Raw genomic sequence first — 22043 nt, 5'->3', positions numbered from 1 at the left:
CATCAGCAATGATCTTGAGGCAATTGTTGCTGTCATCAATCTGAGAAGAATAAAATTGCCATTACAAAACAAATGGAAGACATTCAAAACAGACAACAATCCTCCCACCAGTGGACATCCTAGGAAATTCACCCCAAGATCAGACCGGGCAACGCTCAGAGAAATGGAAGACAACACAAGAACTTCACCACAGACTCTACAGGCCTCAGTTAACGTGTTAAATGTTAAAGTTCATGACAATACAATTAGAAAAATGTAGGACAAATATGCATGTTTGGAAGGCTTGCCAGAAGAAAGCTTTTCCTCTCCAAAAAATAAAAAAAAACATGGCAGCATGATTTAAGTTTGAAAATTTGCGTCTGAACAAATGATAAGATTTCTAGAACAATGTCTTTTGAACAGACGAGACCAAAGTGGAGATGTGGGGCCATAATGCACAGCGCCATATTTGGTGAAAACCTAAAGAGCACATCAGCACCTCATAGCAAAAGTCACACATGCTGGTGGAGGGCTGATGATATTGGGCTTGTAGCCACCGGACCTGGACACCTCACAATCATTGAGTCGACCATGAACTCCTCTGTATACCAAAGTATTCTAGAGTCAAATGTGAGGACATCCATCCAACAGCTAAAACTTAGCCAATATTGGGTCATGTAACAGGACAATGATCTCAAGCACACGAGCACATCTACAACAGAGCGGCTGGAAAGAAAAGAATCGAAGGGTTGCAATAGCAAGTCAAAGTCCAGAGCTCATCCTGACTGAAATGCTGTGGCGAGAGCTGTGCATAAACAAATGCCCACAAACATCAATAAACTGGAGCAAAGTTGTAAAGAGGAGGGGGCCAGAATTGCTCCAGAAAGATGTAAGAGTCAAAAAGTCAAAAGCTAAAAGTGCTAAAAGTGGATCTACAGGCAATTGAATCATAGGGTGTCTTAACTTTGTGAAACATGGCTTTTACATCTTGGCTTTATTTTTGTTAATTAAATAATGACACTGCGTTATATGTCATGCGATGGTTCATCTGAGGTTTTAAGACCTGCCAAGGACCAGATTTTTTTTTCTATGTCCTTATACAGAAAAGCATGGAATTCAATAGGGCGTCCGAACTTTTTCACATGACTGTTTATTTATTTATTTATCCATCCATCCCCAAAATTTAAGTTTTCTTTAAATTAAGAAAATGTTTTTGTTGGGGATATTGTTATGGTTTGTAACACTTTCATGATTTCAATTCAAATATATATATATATATTTGAATATATTTAGTCAAAATGGTGAAAGTTTCAACTATGTTACCTGTCGGTATAAACATGAAATATATCAATATGATATACTTAGAGAGAATAGAGAGAATATTAAAACAAATATGACCCAAAATGCTCTTGGTGTGCTGTGACCATTGAAAACTGAAGATTAAGACGTTAAAGAAAACATGTCCACTCATTTTGGAGTCTCTTGGCTTTTTGGAGAAGTATTATCAGAGAAACTGATGTAGGTCCAATTTCATCTTTATTGCAAGCTCCTTTCCCTCAGTTTGGAGTGCAACCTGGACTCCAGTGTTCATCGAATCAGGGAGCAATATATAGATAAGTGGACCTTCTCTTAAAATCAATAGATATGTGAGCCAACGATGGCAAAAAAATATTAAAAGAGAGAGAGAGTGTGTGCTAAGTGTGAGGGTTATTCTTCCCTCCAAACAAAAAGCTAGCTAACAGATAGTTGACCTCAGTCAAGAGGTCAGATGTTGATGATACTTCATTCTTCTCCACCACATATATACGTCTGTTATGGAACAGAAGCTTAATACAATATATGTATTGTGTTCACCCTGTAATTGCTTCTTATTGTTTTCTCATTTGTAAGTGCTCTTCACTTTTTTTTCTTTTTGCTCTTTAGTGCAAATGAAGACAATGAGGGGTTCTGATTCTCTTGTTTTATTTTGAGATGTCTATATTTTACAATTAGGTTATAAATATGCATATACAACATCACAACAATTACAAGAAAAAAAGAAGCTGAAAAAAAATGAAGTGAGAACAAAAGGTATCAGGTCAGATTGCTGTCTGGTCTAATCTATTACATTGTCCTTCAGCATCCTTGTTCTAGGTTTTTGGTTCAAAATAGCAGATGTAGGTTAAAACCTTATAATCCCAGCATATACATTGGCTGTTATTTAGATGAATATAAAGCTATAGCTTGCTGTTTGTATTTTCCCATGACGTCTTTGAATATCTGTGAGACATTTGACTGAGGAGAGAGGAATCTGACCTACTTAACGTTCCTCTTCTTGAATAAATAAAGCATGATTCATTCACTAATCTGAAACCTTAAGTCATTTAAATATTGTATTTCGATCTTCGTTTATATCTTTTTTATACCAAATGTTGTCGGTTTAATGTTTTGATGCCTGAGGTTTTAATAGTTGGTTCATAGTAGGATGTGTTTTGTATAGTAATCTCTTCGTGAGACCAATGCTGATGTTAGCAGGTTCAGATATGCCACTGAAATGTTATTCTTATACCACCTGAAGCAAAATAGGCCAAGTACATGTTATTTTCTGCTCACAAAGCAGGATGTGTCTCTCCATTTTCTCTTCACTACATCAAACCGACCGTGCTCCATTATTAAAACAATGAATGTTTTCTCATAACTATTATACAAATTTCAATATAAGATCCTACTCAGCAAAAAGATGTATATTTACTATTTACAGAGCTATGCAATTGGATTCTATGTCTAATGGCTCATAGGTGACAAACAGAAACGTTAAAAGCAGAAAAACAAGACTCTCTTTAGATGACCTACATTAATGATCTCAACACATTCTATAGCTCTTATGTATTGCATAAAACCATTTGTGGGAGGCGCAAATCTCCTTAATTCAACAAATAGTGACATGTAAAAGTACAAAAGTACAAAAGGACAAAAGGACGAAAGTAAACCACTTTTGTATGAAATCGGTTGACAAAAAAACTGGTGAAACTTGAATGTGAACTCTTGTTCAAACAACCTCATTTTTTTTTAAATTTGCCAGTTGGCTGTAGTGTAACATTGAGGGGCAATGACTTTAAAGTGGAACATATTCACATGATCAGTTCATGGGTCAGTCTCCAATGAAGACTACCGTCTGATGAATCACTGGGGTGTAGTCTGAGGGTCTTCTAAAGAGATAAGATTATCAGTGGTCTTCATATATCGCAGGATACACAGCAGCTGGCAACATCCTGACCACAGTTGTCTCTCTGTAGCTTTCCAGCCTCTTCTAAAGCAAAACTGTCCCCTAGTTTTAAAAAAACCACAATATATAAGAACACAGAAAGCTGGTGGCCCTAATGACATGAGATTTGTTTTTGTCTGGATCTATACATTTTTTCAAAATTACATAAAAAATGCAATTCATATATACGTTTACTTTAATACACAATCAGAATTAAGAATAATTTAGTTTGATCATTTTTGGGGGCATTAAGTAAAAAAAAAAAAAAAATCAGCAACTGTCCTGACATGATAAAATAAAGAAATAAGTAGTTTTCTATAATCTTTGATAATTTTATAGGAAAAAATGTAATAGTCATAGTTAACATGCATTAAGTTGAAAATAATTAATAATCTATCTGGGAGAAAATAGAAAATTAGATTACTGGTGTTTAAAGAGCACGAGGGGCATACTGCTGTTCTGGGACACCCTACAACATGAAGGACCTTTTCATCACCGCAGGGAGAAGCATCCAAAATCACATAGACCTGCATACACACAATGTGTAAATAAACAATAATAATAATAAAAAATGCTTACAGAAAATTAAAAAAACTCACATTAAGAATAAACACTTTACCTGTGGAGCGGCTGTTGTTGTCTCCGTTATACTGTCCTCACTCATGCTTATGTCACCCACATCATCCTCTGAGGGACACGTTCCAAAATGTCTTTTAGACCTGATAATGACCAAAAAAAAAAAAAAATCATATTTATCACTTGGACTGTTCATAATATACCTGCTGCAATCAGTGAATGAAAATAAACCTATTGAGCAATTTGTAAGTTTGGCATATGATGTATCTTTTCATTTAATTTATTGTTTTATGGAGACTGAGCTTGTGAAAATTGTCTGCTTTAGTTATGAAATCTGTAGATTCAATGACCTTTGAATACATATCTTTTGTTTGTTTGTTTCTGAAAGGCTAAATGTCAAATTCTTTGAACTGGCTCCTATGAAATGAATTACAGTCACATAACCCTCATATCTATGTAAATAGTAATCTGAGGCATTTTTATTTTTTCCGTTCATGGATTGGCACCCTGCTAACTGACACCAAGGGCAAAACCAATCTCTGGATCCTGTTGAGTAAGAATGAAATATGGAGACCTGCAGTGAGACGTGAAGGTATGATAAGTAGCATTATTACGAACATGTGTATTGGATATGTGTGTCTCAGCCCTACACCTGGGGCAATAATAGGCTTTGGGATAAACCAAACCAGTATCGTGTTTGTGTGTATGAGTGTGAGATTGAAAGTGTGTGTTAAGTTGATATAGATAGAAAAATGAAGAAAAATAAAATGGAAACATGAGTAACCAAGTGAAAAATGCAATTTTAGACAGAAAAATTGCCACCCGTGTAGCTTTTAAAATAAGGTTATAGATCACTGGGTCCATTTTGGGGTGTAGGAATGACCTATTTTGTATGTAATTGCTGTAGTACAAGCTAAACCGAGCATGTAATTGAAAGCGTGCGGCTGCTGCATTGAGGTGCAGGGGCCAGAGGAACCAGACATATGTGTGCTGCTTTAGGAGCATAACAAAACCCCACACATACAGGTCAGTGTCACTAAACACAGGCATACAGAATTAGACACTTAACCAGGGTGAGGAAAATATCACCCAGCTGTTTTGATGTGTGTGTGTGTCTTCTGAGACATGCTCAAGGGAATGAAAACATCTTTAAATCTGCAGCCTCCTCTCCTAATAAACAATTTAATGCCACTTTTACACGCTGTTCACCCCCGGTAAAGCAGGGAAATGAACCCAGACCGGCAGCAATCAAACCATTAGAGGCTTTCGATGAAATGGAAAGAGGCTGTTTTGGAGCCATTTTTTGTCACAGTCTCTATTTCTACCTTGTTTCTAGAATCCACTACAAATCGGAGGTATTAAGACAAATTGTGGCAGAAGCTCTGGTTTCGTAACTTTTTCAGTTTGATTTTTTTTTTTTGACCATGGTACTCTATGGCAGGGTTGGGCAAAATGATGGCCCTTTTTCAAGTCTTAACTTAAATACGTTCAGGAAGGTCATTTGGAATTGATATGACAGGATGAAGAATTTACTGAACTCTATCTATCTATCTATATTTAATTTTTGAAAATACATTGCCTCCATGACTCCAGAGTAACAGAAATAAGTAAGTGTTATTAACACGCATTTCTAAAAAATTAATAAAATTTGAGGTGTCCACATACTATTGGTCAAGTAGAGTAGATATTATGAATTTACAAAAACCTATAATAATTTAGATTCATTAATCTTTGAAAATCTATTGCCTCCATGCCTCTAGAGTAACATAAGTAAGTGTTATTAACGTGCATATCTAAAAAAAAAAAATAATAATAATACAATTTTTGACGTGTCCACATACTGTTGATCATGTAGTGTAGATATTATTAATTTTCAAAAATCTATAATAATTTTGATCATTCATTGGTTATTCTTTGAAAATCCATTGCCTCCACGCCATCAGAGCAACAGTAATAAGTATGTGTGTTATTAACGTGCATCTCTGACCCCTGCCAGCTTTGCCTATCACTCTCACCCGCAGCAGTAGGTGATGCAGGCAGCAATGGAGAGAAGAGTGACGAGGAGCACAATACACATTGCTATAGCCATATTCCTCCTCTTCTCCTCTTCAGCCTGCTGCAACTCCCACCATTCAAGATCACTGAACTGACAGCGCTCCCCCATGTAACCTAACACACAGCTGCAGCACAAACACACACACAGAGCATCAGTAAAAGCAATATTCATTATTATATAATATTAGAATAAAATGGTCTACTGAATATGCTTAACGTGTCCTTTTTGTCAAGGGCAAACGTTCAGTAAGAGCCATATGATTTTTAGTACAAGACTGCCATCTACTGCTCATTAACTAAAGCCTCGTTGGAAAAATCAGCTTATGTTTGAAGCTCAAAGGAAACTGTGGTATATGCAAAAACAGGGATTATGAGAATGAAAAAAATCAGGTTGAAGCTTCCACATGATAAGAGCTATACAAGCAAACACTTGCTTGCAGGCATAAGACTCCATCTCAGGGAAATAGAAGCACACTCCGTTATATAGACAGTATGAGTCGTGTGTAGAGGGGCAGCTCTGCACAGCATTATTGTGTTGCAATGGTGATGTGACATCAAGTGGACTTCCTGTACTCGGCCAAGAGGATGCGCTCTTAAACTCATCTGCAACAAGAAACAGAACATGAAAATGTTATGTTGCATCATGCATTTCTGCTGAATATAAGTGCATTACCATTTAGCAAAAACTCAGATTAGCAGGTCCCAACTGCTCATGGTCTCAAACAATTATGGCACATTACACATAATATGCACATAGACAACTGTACAATACATGATTTTGAGAAGACACTGTTTCAGTTATAACAACAAAAAGATGAATCTTACCATGACAGCTAAATCCTGTGCCTGTGAACCCAGGTCGACATCTGCACTGATATTTTCCTACTGCATTCAAACACTCAGCGTTTACATCGCAGCCATGCATATCTAATCGACACTCATCTATATCTGTAAAAATAAACACACACACAGGAAATAGGCATTGAAAATATTGGGGAAATGTTTATGATGTACATTTCTGAAAGACGTCTCTTATGCTCACCAAGTCAGCATTTATTTGATTAGTTAAAAATATTGTGAAAATACTGTTACAATTTCAATAACTGCTTTCTATTTTAATAGAAATAATATTAATATGTAAAATTATGTATTTATTCCAGTTCAAAGCTGAATTCTTTCTTATTATCAATGTTGACATTTTTTCAGGATTCTTGGATGAATAAGTAAAAGAAAAATATTTGAAATAAAATTATTTTGTAACATTATAAATGTCTGTACTGTCTGTACTTTTGATTGCTGAATAAAAAGTAAATTTTTTGTTTAAAAAAAATCTTACTGACCCTAAACAGTTGAACAGTAGTTCATATCACATACATTTATATTCCTATAACTGGCATTCATACTAATGTGAACACTGCTTATGCATATTAGCAGGTCAGTAAACAAGTTAATATTAAGTTATTAACATTTTGCCAATTACTTTGAGTAGTTTTGCAGTGTCAAACTAAATAGTTGCAGACAAATCAAAAGCAGAATGAAACATTACATGTCGCCATAGTGATGTACTGAATGTTTTTGAAACGATTATATATAAATGTGTAAATATTTTGTCATACCCATACAGTGGTGACCATCTCCACTGAATCCAGTTTTGCATTGGCAGAAATATCCACCTGCTGTGTTCACACACTCAGCCTCAGATACACTACAATCTGCCAGGCCTGCTTTGCATTCATCAACGTCTGTACAAACACACACACACACACATATTGTCAATACTGTATGTGCTCATGTAAACAAACCATACATAAAGACCGATCAATGCACCCAATAACAGGCGCATACCGCACCCACACACACATCAATATCCTTACACTCAAATTCAGTTTCACACATACATCACAAACCAGCTGCTTCAGTCTATACTAAATCAAAATCATCTGACGTGTAGCGCAAACACACACAGACTTACCCACACACAGCTCCCCATCTCCAGTAAAACCTGTCCCACACTGACACACGGCTCGGCCTTCTTTCTGCGTACACTGAGCGTTCACATCACATCTGAGAGAGTAGCAGTCATTCTGGTCTAAATGAGATCACATCAGTCTCTAGTTAGCTCTGGAACACTTGATTCTGGCTTCAATTACAGCATTCTGTGTTCACAAAAAATGATGAATGCGATTGTTGCTGATATTTTTCTACCTGAAACCATCCTCTCTGTGTAAAGCATGGCCAGTGGTGTGCTCTCATCATTCAGTGTTTTATTTCCCAAACGATCACTTGATTCACCATCATATGATTCTGTGTAGAGAAATAAAGCTATTTTTTAACATGATTATGCAGAGAGTTGATTTTCAGATTGCTTTAATGGTTTAATGTGACTTTATATTTTTTCCTCATTATACTGACCAGTGAATGATGAATTAATTGGCAGGCAGTCTTTTCCATCAGCTGAAAGAACGTGCTTTGAGTGGCATGAGCAATGAGCCAATCCCAGTCTGCTCTCACACACTTGGGCACATCCCCCATTTTCATGAAGACAAACATTTGCTCCTAGGGAACAGAAAACATGCATCGCTTTGCAGTCGGATCATTCCTGTTATGCAGTTTGTCCTACTATATGGAATTAAATATTAAACTCTTTTAAAGATGGGAATCATATATTTTATTTTTCACAGAAAATAGGGTGAATTTGAAATGGTATCACTACTTTGGTTTGAATGGATGTTGCCATTGTTGTCACTGTCAAATTGACCATTTTTCATGATAGAAGAGTTAAAAAATATTCCAGATGCATCCTCATTTTTGTAATTTGTTGGCGTACCCTTTCATAGAAATACACTACTGTTCAAAAGTTTATGGTCAGTAAGATTTTTTTTCAAGAAATTGCATTAAATTGATGCATTTGCATTAACTAATGTATTAAATTGATTTTAAAAAAGTGACGGTAAAGACATTTATGTTACAAAAGATTTCAAATAAATGCTATTATTTTGATATTTCTATTCATCAAAAAATCCTGAAAAAAGCGTATCAGAGTTTCCACAAAAATAAAGTAGCACAACTGTTTTCAACATTGATAATACTAATAAATGTGTCTTGAGCAAATTAGCATATTAGGCTGATTTCTGAAGGATCACGTGACACTGAAAACTGGAGTAATGATGCTGAAAAAATTACATTTTAAAATATATTAAAATAGAAAACAGTAAATTGTAATAATATTTCACAATACTGCATTTAAAAAAAAATCATATTTATAAAATAAATGCAGGCTTGCTAATCATAAAAGGCTTTCAAAATTGTTCTACTAAAGTTACAAAATTCTTTATGCTCTTTTACACATTATTAAAAAATAACGATAAAAACCCAAAGCAGATAGTCTATTAATAAGGCAGAGCATCCATACCTGGTTTGACAAGAGGATGAACAACAACTAGAGCAGCTGGATGCATAGAGATGTCACGGAGATGCTCAGGGTTTGGTCCAGTTGTCATGTTCAGTCTGTACAGCATGTGACCCTCCCAGTCACTGACCCAGAGCACATTCTCAAACACTGCAACATCAAACGGCCGACCTGAGCCAAAGCAAAAACAGAAAACATATTACATACAGTTTTTTTTTCATAAACCAGCATGAATATTATTTGCTGTACAAAGTGTAGTTTATGTTCCATGCATATACAGTATAAACAGTATTTGTTTGTGTAGTGGAGGTGTGTGTGTTTGGCAGAGGAGCCTCACCTACTTGGTTCTCGCTTAGCATATGACGATCAGAACCGTCTAGGTTGGCCGACTCAATCACACCTCTGCTCAGGTCACACCAGTACAGACGCTGGGAGCCATGATCCACAGCTAGACCACTAGGAGACACCAGACCGGTGCTGACCACAGCTTCACGCACATCTCTGTTCAGACCTGAGCGCTCCACTGCAGGACAGCTACCCATGTCTGTCCAATACACCTTCCTCCAGACACACAGACGAGAAGTTACTGCATGTTAAATCATGGAACTCTCCCTCACTAAAAAGGTATTCATAATAAAATGGCTGTGGCCACCGTACAATTTTCAGTTTACAGGATGTCAATGAAGACAAACTGCAGAGAAGAAAATGAACATGCAGTTTCAAAGGTCTTACTGTGCCTGAGGATGTAGGGCAATGCCTCTGGGTTCCTGGATGTCTTCATCTATAAAGATTTCTCTGTCAACGCCATTTAAACCACTGCGGGAAATAGAGGATAATCTGAAACACAGAATGGTAAAGACAGTTAAGGATATAGGTATACATCTGGGGAAGTGTGTTTGTATTTTTCTGTATCTTACCCTCTATCAGTCCAGTACAGCTTGCGATGGACCCAGTCCACCGCCAGACCCTCGGGTGAGTCGAGTCCAGTGGTAAACAGCATCTCTCTGAAACCGCCAACCAGTGAAGCCCTCTCAATACGCTTCAGGCTTTTGTCTGCAAAATACACCTAAACAAACAAACAAAACCGAGTGACTACTTTAATATGACATTTCAAGGAAAAATGAAACACTTAAGTAAATATCAGAGAAAAATGTTAAATAAATAAAATTTTGTTCTGATATGTAAAGACTCGTTGGAAATTATGAGCTCAATCCCATAATTCTACTGATATATTAAGGTTAATATATATATATATATATATATATATATATATATATATATATATATATATATTACAATAAATTAAATAAATGTACAGTATTTTTTCTTATTTATTTACTCATTTATTATTAACTTTAATGTTGTGCAAAGCAAAAACAAATACAAAACTACAAACATATATAAATTAAAGAAATACATACATAAATAAAATTCAAGTGCTCCAGTGCTGATGGGTGCATTTATGTATGTGTGTGTGTGTGTGTGTGTGTGTATATATATACATACATACTGTATATATATACAATTATTTGCATATATCCATGCACGTGCACCTATTTTATATATTTATTTATTCATGAATATGTGGGTTATAGTTGATATTTTTTTGTGGACTTATTGACTTATTATTTTTGCCCATTTCATCCTCCAAGCTCACACTTAGGAGACATACATTTTAATTGTTGGAAAATGGCCCTGAATGTATGTACTGTAAAAAATAAAAAAATACATATATATATATATATATATATATATATATATATATATATATATATATATATATATATATATATATATATATATATACATGTGTGTGTGTGTGCACATTAGTTTTTTCAACTGCTTACACATTTTCAAAAGGTTGCTTCTTTTTTTCCAAAACTTTATGCAGAAATCCAAGAATTGCACACACAAAATGCAAAATGCCTCACATCTCTTGCAAAATGAAGCACTGCATAAAAAAAATAAAAATCACAAGCACATCTCAAAAGCAAACACTTTTGCCATAATATTAATTCCTTTTAGATTTGTCTGTGAATTGTGTACATAGTGAATTGTGTGTTGCAAGAAGCATTTTATGAAATTAAAAACTGAAAGTCAAAGGCCAAGAATTGGTGTATGGTTTTGCAGATTTGGATCTGGTGTTTGAGTGTCAAGTTTCAGAAATTGTGTGACAAGTAAAGATTTTATGTGTAAGCAGTTGAAAAAAACTGTAATAATACAGTAAACAGAAGTTTATCATCTTGCATTTAAATTCTGTGGCCACAAGATGGCAGTAAATACATCTTTAAACATTATCAACATGAGCCCTGAACTTCATTCCCGTTTCCTTACATCATCTTGCATTTACATCTTATGTCCACTAGAGGGCAGTTGTAAGCATATCATAAATCTGTTGGCCTCCTCAGCCTGAGCAATCTTCAGGCATGTGTGTGATCTTTTACCTGCTTCTGCACTGGATCATAGTCCAGAGCTATGATACTGCCTCTCGGTTCCTGCAGAAGTGTTTTGCTCTTTTTGCCATCTGCGTTAATCTGTTTTATATCCACTATATTGGCAAACAACAGGTACATTGAAGGTCCTGCTTGAAATAAAGCAAAGAGATTCCAGGAGATTCCAGACGCACGAGGTCATTGGAAGCAAATGCACTTAAACACTGATTAACTACATGCTTAACCCAATAATTCTAGGAGACTAGATGTGGGAGACAGACAGGCACCCTAGCAGAATGTAGAATATAAAGAAAATTTGTAGGCCTTGCCTGTGGCAGCACAGTGTTTTCCATCAGGCTGGAGCTGGTATCCAGGCTGGCACTCACACACCCACCTGCCTGGATATAAAGTCACACACATCTGACTGCAGCCCCCTCGATCTGCAGACAAACAGCCTGAAACATAGAGACAATGGTGAAGAAAACAGCCACAGGCATAAATGTACATAATCTGGCTTTTAATGTACTTTGATTAACAAAAATGCACACCTGTGCACGAACGGCCATCAGAATTTAGTACAGATCCCTCTGGACACACACACACATCTCCTTCTGCAGTGTGTACACATGCATGATCACAAACTGTGCCATTCTCCACACATGGTGTAGTCTCTATAGACAAATGTAAACAGGCCAGTTATAATTCTGCCATCACTACAACAAAATCAATTCATTCATTCATGCAATTCATCAGTTCATTTTTTTGACTTTATTGAATATATATAGTCTCTTCTGCTCATTAAAGCTGCATTTTTTTAATCCAAAATACAGAAAAAACAGAAATTTAAAATAATGAGTTTCTATTTTAATATACTTTAAAATATAATTTATTTACACACATTATATACTGTATATATATATATACACACATACACACACATACATATGCACACATTTTTATACATTTCTTTTCCACTTTTTAAAATACTAATATATTTTAAGAATATATTTATATTTTCCTAAATATATTATAAATACATTTTGCATTTACCAAAAAATTATTTTAAGTAATGTGTTTTTTTTGCCTCTTGAATAAATTTTGGAATTTGAAGATCTCAACAAAAAATATATTTAAAGTTAGAATAATATAAATCGAGTGAATTCTCACATCCACAAATTTCTTTTACTGTATATTTTTCAACAATGCCTGTAGCGCTAGTAAACATTAAGCCCAAAAACAACAAAACAGTGTTACTAGAATGGATACTGGATATCATTCTCCTGGGTTTTGATTAGGTCTTTATATAATTTGATGAGAAATTAATTTAGAATTCACACTTATTTTACACACTCAGGCCCCAAACGTAACAATAAAGTCAATCTCAACAGTGTGAGGGTTAAATATGACCTGTTAACATCCTGTAACCTGACATTTTAATTCCATTGGTACTTTGAATATTGTCCTCAAACTAATCATTAAAGCGTGGTCATTTGGGGAAATGGAATGACATGTGGTTGGCTGTACAGCCTGCAAGACAACGCAAACAAGTCTAAATCTTACGGCCTCAATCTCTCTCTGAACCAATCAGACAGTCCTTATGCTGACACCTAATAATCTCAAATCCAGTCATCCTATATTTCCAAAACACCAGTCCTGAAACAATTAACAATGTCTGGAAGATCTAGTTTTATTCAGGTTAACAATTAATACATATAAAACAAGGCCTGCCATTACAATAAGTGATTTCACTAGTTAAAACAAATATAAATAAAGATTTAAAACCACATAACTAAAAAAAAAAGATATTTTTATTCCAGAACGGGAGTGGTTCTGAAACCAGTAACGACGATAGGTTTTGAAGAAGCCATATAGTGGGAAACAAGCATCTTAACAGGACACTCTCTACAATCCCGTTATGATGTCAAGACCATAATCCCACCCACAAAGGTAAAAAAGTGCGGAAGGGGTCCCTCGGTCAGAATGATTAAAATCATAAGATGCTCTGAGTTAAGAGAGGATAATAATGTGACATCTCATTCTCAAACTAAGCTTTTTCTCTCTTTTTTTGCATTAAAGTTTTTTCTGCATTCAAAAGTTTAATGTACTTTTATTCTAATTATTCACAATAAATAAAAATCTATTCCATAAATGATGTTTTTAATTGTAATTTCCCGTCTCTAAGCATCTTGTCTGTCAGAAAACATGACAGCAATCTTGACTGCAGGTGCATATGAGCATCCGCAGGTGCGAGAACTGTACTGAGGGTTAATCTCGCTGTTGCTTTGCTCTTGACCTGCTAAGCCAGGCAAAGCTGCTGACTAAATATGTTCCTTATTACTGATGTCACCTCGTTATCTTATCACACTACACTGTCCGGCTCTGCCTCGATGCACAATTAGAGCACAAACAATGAAGTCTAGAGATGCTCTCTGTCTCTTTCCAGTCCTTTTTCTTTTAAAATTCTCTCTAGCTCTCTTTCCCTGACCCATGAATTTCAGCTCACTGATATGTATGCTACTAGTGCTAGTGTTTCATAATCCATCCCCCGTTTTCCAGTCCTACCTTGGCAGGTCTTCAAATCGGGCAGTAACAGGTAACCCTTAGGGCAGGTGCAGAAGTATGAGCCCGGGATGTTCTCACATCCCAGTGAACAGCCGTGACTCCACAGGGCACATTCATTGATATCTGAAAGAGTGGAAGAGTGTTTTGAACAAAAGAAAAAAGTTGTGGATTTCTCCACAAATGCTATTGTGTATTTTAGATGTCACTGTGTTTCACAAGAGAAATGGAGGCTGTACCTTCACAGTAGTTGCCTTGTTTACTGACGGAAAAACCGTCCTTGCATCGGCACAGACCAGTGTCACTGTGACTGGAACACACTTTCACACACTCTCCTGTGTGTCGATTGCAGCCTGCACAAGAACAAACGACATCTCCTTCTAAACACAAACCACCAATATGTAATAAATTTTCTCTCTATGTGACGTTTAGGATTGTAAGAACTTACAATCAGTGTTGGTAACACATTACAAATTAAGTAAAAAGATTACTTTTTTCAAATAATAACTAGTAAAGTAATCCATTACTTTTAAATGTACAAGAACATATCTGAGCTACTTTTTCAAGTAACTAATGCTAGTTACTTTGTTTTCCCATTTATTCACAGACACCTCTCCTGCCTGCATGCTGAGAGAAATTGCGAGTAAGGTGCAGAGGCACTACCTTCAGCCTAAAGCTTATTCATTTCATTTTTGGTGTGAAAGGGGCTTTAAATCCCAAAATATCACTTTTGGGATTTTTGTTATTAAAAATAAATAAGCAAAGCCCAGCTCAGGTGACAAATACTAACGCAAAAGTAGCATTATACATAGAAAGTAACTAAGTAATGCAATTAGTTACTTTTTATAGAGTACCACAATATTGAAATATATTACTTTTAAAAGTAACTTTCCACAGCACTACTTACAATCACCTAGTTAGACTCGGTTTATGAGTGGAGTAAGTGGAACAATTAAATAATTGTTATAAATAACTATTTAAATATGTTTTGGTTAGATATTTTGAAAGCAAAGTCTCCAGCATTTTATAAAGCAATTAAGATTGTGTGTAATTATTTCATTACCAACCTGGAGTGAATGGAGATGGAATTTCCACCACTGGCTGATTGATGGGATGTACCACTTTGACATCAGCAGGGGGGTGCGGCATCCTTTTGGAATTGACATTCTCTCCTCGGCCCCCTGTGTACTTGTTTACTCGTGTTATTCTTTTTGACTTAGAGTCCGTTAGGTACACATAATCAACAAAAATCGTCATTTTCAAAGACTGTGATCTAGAAGTAGGGCAGGGAGGACATATTAATTACTTTTTTTTTTTTTTTTACTATAAGTCTAACATATGAAACATTAATTACCTTAACTACCTCTTCTATTTTTACAATAAAATTTACATCGTCATCATTTAACAGTCACTTAAATAATTTATTACATGCATCTGACTGGTTTATCAACACATTCTGAATGAATATATTTGTCTTGAGGAAGACATTTCCTAAATAGATGATCATTTCACTTTCACGTCACTTTCATTTCATTTAACTATGTTTTAAAAAAAGTCTCAAATCAACATTTCATGTCCTTTTTTTTATTTTGTATTTATTTCTGAAATAATGTAGATAATGTACTGGTCGAAATCACAAAATAATCCCTGAAGGGTGATAATGACATGACTGTACATTAAAGTGCTACAGCACTTACTAAATAAATATATAAATGAACATGAAAGGGATACATTATCCCTTACATAAAGAATGCATCTCATTTTTACCTCAAGGGATGATTAAAGACGTTAATAATGTTGCCATCATAGTTGCAGGACCCCATAGCAGTGTGCCCTCCTTGTCCCTGCTGAACCCAGAAGAGTCTCCTGTCCCGGTGGTCTATAGCCAGAACCTTCAGTCTGTCTGCAGCTTTCAGCACTGTTGCCCTCTTCCCACCCGTCATGTCTGAACGCTGAAGGCTGGAAGTCAACCCATCTGACAGCCAGAAAATATATCTAGAAAAATGTTGTGATAGCATTCTTATGCATCATTCTTATACCTCTCTAATGCAGTACAGTATTTTAATATAGGTCATTTTCATTTACTGGCTTTGACATGAAAATAATGCATGGCATATCAGCCAGAATTTTTTTTATTTTTAAATTTTAATATACAAATTAAATCATTAATTCTGCATCAATATAGTGCCCTCCATAAGTATTGGAACAGTAAAGACAAAATTCCTCTGTTGGCTGTGGAGTCAAGACATTTACAAATATGATTAAAAGATGAATATGAGACAAAACTACAGAATGTCACATTTTATTATTGGATGATTCAACGCAGATGTTTTACCAGCTAAGAAGTTCAGCACTTTTAGAGTTTCATCCCCTTCATCCCATCTGATGTGAGCATAAGTATTGGAACAGTTGCCTCACAGGTCTTTCTAAGTGATCAGCTGTGTCCTGTTGCATTAATTCTTCAGATATTAAAAGCAGGGAATGTGGTATATCAATTACTTCTGCATTCTGAATCTTGCATTTGATGATGACACACACAAACCAGGATGCAGATGAGGGAGCTGACTTTGAGAGAAAAGCAAGCAATTTGGATGCTAAAAGAAAAGAGGAAGTCAGTTAGAGCTATAGCAAAAACAAAGGGCATGGAGAACTCAAGAGTTTGGAAACCACCAGCGACACCAGCAACCAACAACGACCTGATCGGCTGAGAAAACAACAGTAGTTGATGACAGACAAATCATAAAAGCTGTGAAAATGAACCCTAAAAGATGTGTCTGTACAATCACCAACAACTTCCAGAAAGCTGGGGTGATGCTCTGACAATTTACTGTCCTCAGGAGACTTTGACACAGAATTACAGATGCTACACAGCAAGATGCAAACCTCTGACCAACACCAAAAATAGAAAGGCAAGATTGCAAAAAAATGTGGAGAAAAAAAGGGAACTGCAAATGATCCCAAGCATACAGCCTCATCTGTAAAGCATGGTGGAGGTGGTGTCATGGCATGGACATGCATGGCTGCCTCTGGAACAGGCCCTCTACTGATGACTTAATGTATGATGACAGCAGCAGAATGAATGTGGAAGGGTACAAAACCATCTTGCCTACCAATATTCAAGAAAATGCCACCAGATTCATTAGGAAGTGCTTCATATTGCATCAGGACAATGACCCAAAACACCCTGCCAGTTCAGTCAAGGAATTTATAAGGGCAAAGAAATGGAAAGTCTTAGATTGCCCAAGTCAATCTGCAGATTTAAATCCGATTGAACATGAATTTCACCAGCTGAAGAGGAGAGTAAAGGCAGAAACTCCCCAAAACAAGCAACAATTGGAATTGGCTGCATTAAAGGCTGGGAAAAGCATTTCAAAGGATGAGACCAAGAGTCTGGTGATGTCTATGGGTCACAGACTCACTGCTGTGATTGTGCTCAAGGGATCTGCAACTAAATTATAGCTTTTAATCTTTTATATCTGCCTTATGTTCAACTGTCCCAATACTTATGCTCACATCAATGAGTGGGATGGACTCTAAAAGTGCTGTCCTTTTTATTTGGTAAAACATGTATGTGTTGAAACGGCTAATAATAAAATGTGACATTCTGTAGTTTTGTCTCATATTCGTCTTTTAATCATATTTGAAAATGTCTTAACTCCACAGCCAACAGAGCAATTTTGTCTTTACTGTTCCAATACTTATGGAGGGGACTGTAAATGTTCACTGGGATACAAGTGAAAATATTTTCTTTTCAGCTCCCCCAATGAATATGTACTAATGTTATAGATATTTGTATTGAAACCAAAATGGTTGCTTGATTATCTCTTCACAGACCGGTTCTTTAACAGAAAAGTGAGGCCAGTGTGCTGTTTGAGACACTCTGTTAGATCTGCACCTATGTGCCAGCCATGTTTCAAAGAATGTGACCGTCTGAATGCTCCAGCATTTATAGTTAGCAAGCAAACTAGGATTTGAGCAACACAGTCCTGAGAAGAACTGTGCAAATGACAAAGCCTTTAGTCATCCTCGTTCTCCCCTACAGTCAACAAGCACACTGCTGAGAGAACAGAGTAAAAAATGTAAAACATGTTGTTGTGGGTAACATCTCTGACCTACTGCTCCACAAGCCATGTCTCAATATGCTCACAACTTCTTATTTATTGCCACTGAAGTTTTAGCTCTTTTATGTAGGTCAATTTCTTATCTTCAAATCAATTCCTTATTTTTTATTTTCCAATCATATATACACTATCAGTTTTTGAACAGTATAAGATTTTTTGATATTTTAAAGAATTTTCTTCTGCTCACCAAGCCTGCATTTATTTGATCCAAAATACAGCAAAAGTAGTAATATTGTGAAATATTCTTACCATTTAAAATAACCGCTTTCTATTTGAATATATTTTAAAATGTAATTTATTACTGTGATCAAAGCTAAATGCATCGGTACTCCAGTCTTCAGTGTCACATGATCCTTCAAAAATGAATCATTAATATGCTGATTTGCTGTTCAAGAAACATTTATGATTATTATTATTATCAATATTTAAAACTGTATTTTTTTCAGGATTCACTGATGAATAGAAAGATGCAAAGATCAGCATTTATCTGAAATAAAAAGCGTTTGTAACATTATACACTATACCATTCAAAAGCTCCAGTAACGATTCCAGTATAATTTTTTTTTTTAGCCAGAAGCAAATCAGAATATTATGATGATTTCTGAAGGATCATGTGACAGCAGTAATGATGCTAAAACTTCAGCTTTGAAATCACAGGAATACATTACATTTTAAAATATATTACAATAAAAAAGTAATTTTAAATAGTAAAAATATTTCAAAATTTTACTGTTTTTGCAGTATTTTGGATTAAATAAATGCAGCCTCGGTGAACAAAACAGACTTAAAAAAACATTAAAAATCTTACTGTCCAAAAACTTTTGACTGGTAGTGTGCAAATATTTTATTTGCTGAAAATGTTTAAAAATCTTTATTGCTTTGATCATTGTCATTGTGCATTTAATTTTCTTTTTTCAAAGAGTTCAACCTAAATTATGCCAGATTTGATAAAGTGCATTTTTCCTTTCCTTGAATGACTGTATAGTTTTTCTCATCTTTACCTCTCATTTGGATCAACAACAACACTTCTTGGCTGAGACAGGTCTCTTAGGACAATCTTTTTGTTTCTCCCATCTGTGTCAATTCTCTGTATCGTTCCTTTTCCCGCATTGCTCCAGAGAACTGTGCTTTCAATCCAGTCCACAGCCAGACCCGTGATTCCTTTCACTGATGAGAGAAGCTTCTGAAAGAATGACCCAAAACTGAGAGGCTTGGAACAGGCTTCAAACTATCACTGATGGCATTTAAAATTAAATAACGTATTTATAGGACATATAAATAACTTTCAGCTAAACTTGTATATAAATATAGACACTTACAGGCAAATTAAAAATAACAACAAAAAAAAAAAAATCAAATAAACAACAAGATTAATGGGGCTTCAGTATTACCTCTCTGCTTGTTCCATCCAGTCCTGCCCTGCTGATTTGTCCTGCCTGTGTGTCAGCCCAAAACATCGTCCCCTCACTTAAATGGAAATCCAACAAGATGGACCTTCCCACTCTAGAAAAGATCCTTCTCTGATCCCCACCATCAAGGTTCATTCTCCGAATGCTGTTTCCAAGGCCAAGTAACAGATAAGGTTCAGGATCTTCAAAGAAACAAATAGAGAAATCTAATCAAAATGATACAAACTGAATCCATTAAACATTGACATCACTTCTAATCTGATCCTAATTTGAAACATCATAAACATCATAAACAGTTTATTTGTTTGCATAATATTGGGCATCTTTGTAAATACACACACATGCAGTCAGCACAAATTCAGTTCTTATCAAAGTAGGATTAAATATTTAACTCAACTTTGAAGTTGATGAGATGAAACTGTGGTCTGTAAAGACTTTAACATGAAACCTCCCTGAAACCTTTTAGTGAGACCCTACACTGAAGCTGTTTGATAAATGAGGCCTAACAATTACATTCTTTCTTCAGTCATAAAATTGCTAATTATTTTGTCTTTCTTCCCTATCCATATTAGCACCTATAATGTCATTCAGAATGTGAATTATTGTAGCTTTGCGACAGGTCTTTTCATGCTTTAATGGGGAGAGGTTCACACATCAATCTCACAGATGCCTGTAGAAATAAAGCAACTGTATCCTAGCAACACACACCAAGGTGGAGGATTGAATAGATTACAAAAACACACAGCCTTGTTGCTAGGAAGTGCAGAGACATATAACGGAAAATGCCGAATTTGGTGAGTTAGTATTTATCAATCAATAGTCACTATTTGCAACCTAGATGAGGATGAATTCTGATGTTCTAGTTTAGCGCAAATGATTGAAAATTTCTACAAAGTCTATCAAGCAATAAATAATGAATCCATCAAAATGTTTAGCCTTTATTTAATAAAGGGAGTTTTTCTTCATATTTAAGATGTACTCTGATTTAAAAGGTATTCAACAAGATATTTAGACTTAAGCTGATAAGAATAAATATTATGATTCATGAAGGGAGTTCCTTTCTCACTGCGGCTCTAAAGTAATGGGTCCAAAAAGACTGATGATTTAGTGCTTCATTAATTTTTTTATTTCCAAATAGGATTTTATTCCTTCATAGACATATAATGGCCATCTTAATAAATATTAAAGTAACAAGTTACCAATTCATTGCAAGTCATTATTGACAAAGCTCATGTGCTTCATTCATTCATTCTTTAGTGGAACACAAAGTTACTTTGGTGTTTATGAAGCTTTTTTTTTTTCAGTACAACAAAAATGGATGGTGGCCATTGCCAATAAGTCTTAAGAATGACAGAAAGTACATTAAAGTACCATAAAATCTCACACACACACACACACACACTTAAAGTATATTATTTCTGTATACTAAGTTATCCTTTTCATACACAAGCATCCCTTAGCACATAACCTGTTCAAGGTTTTGGTCAATGTAATGATACTAGCAAAAAACAAATGAATAAAATAACATAACATAAAAAATCAAATGAAATCCCCAGTGTTTGATTGAAACATCTCACAAACAAAACTTCAATATGGACTTACCCACACAGCTGAAGTTTCCAGCAGCCCAGGGTCTTCCACCCCAGCATAATGCTCCTTTCACACGGTCTGAAGCTTTGGCAGGGCCTATACTCACCATCCAAAACCACAAATGAAAGGTAGCTGCTATCGTCCTCCAGAACATAATCAGTTTCTACAGGTCTCTCCTCTTAGGTATTTTCTCGATCACAGCACCACACCATGCAGCTGTAACCCCCACACATCTTACACTTGCAGCCAACCAGCTCCAACTAAATGAGAACCTGGGTGAAAGGTTTCCAAAAAGTGCATCTGTATCCCAGAGGTGTCCTTTTCGTACAAAGCAGGTTGAAAGTGAGAGTCCTGTAGGACGGCCAGGTTTGTGTCAGGCACACATATACACACACACACACAAGTCTCAGTCTCTCCGGTTCTCCTGCTCTCTAGCTGTTTTGGAAGCAAAGTATGAAATTCCTGACAGTCCCATGGTATATTTGACACATGGTGAGACCAGCAAAAGGGTTTTCCCTGGTGTACGACTCTGAGCCTGAGCTCAAGAAACAAAAAAACTGCCCTTCTACAATTTAAAAGAATAACACAAGTCACCCTGAGCTCACCTCCTGGCCTTTCCCAGTCTATGCATGTGATTTAGTAGGAGTGGTCACACCTTTTTGTGCTGCT

General features: G+C 35.7%; 1 protein-coding gene across 1 annotated transcript; it reads right to left on the bottom strand.

The window, feature by feature from the left end:
* Window positions 1-3194: 3194 nt before the first annotated feature.
* On the bottom strand, window positions 3195-21528 carry LOC306853327 (pro-epidermal growth factor-like; the record flags this gene model as incomplete). The annotated part of the gene is made up of 24 exons (XM_079390642.1): window positions 3195-3286; window positions 3648-3750; window positions 3843-3942; window positions 5815-5979; window positions 6259-6457; window positions 6680-6802; window positions 7471-7596; window positions 7827-7943; window positions 8060-8158; window positions 8267-8410; window positions 9267-9434; window positions 9601-9824; window positions 9996-10100; window positions 10181-10329; window positions 11708-11844; window positions 12025-12150; window positions 12244-12366; window positions 14258-14380; window positions 14494-14607; window positions 15322-15527; window positions 16022-16249; window positions 19377-19558; window positions 19767-19966; window positions 21387-21528. The coding sequence occupies 24 exons, from the start codon at window positions 21526-21528 to the stop codon at window positions 3195-3197; spliced, it is 3495 nt and encodes a 1164-aa protein (XP_079246768.1).
* Window positions 21529-22043: the final 515 nt, after the last annotated feature.

The sequence above is a fragment of the Barbus barbus genome, assembly GCF_936440315.1.
Source record: "Barbus barbus genome assembly, chromosome: 33".
Taxonomy (NCBI): Eukaryota; Metazoa; Chordata; class Actinopteri; order Cypriniformes; family Cyprinidae; genus Barbus; species Barbus barbus.
Note: the sequence above shows the minus strand (reverse complement) of the source record. Positions and strands in the feature narration are given on the sequence as shown.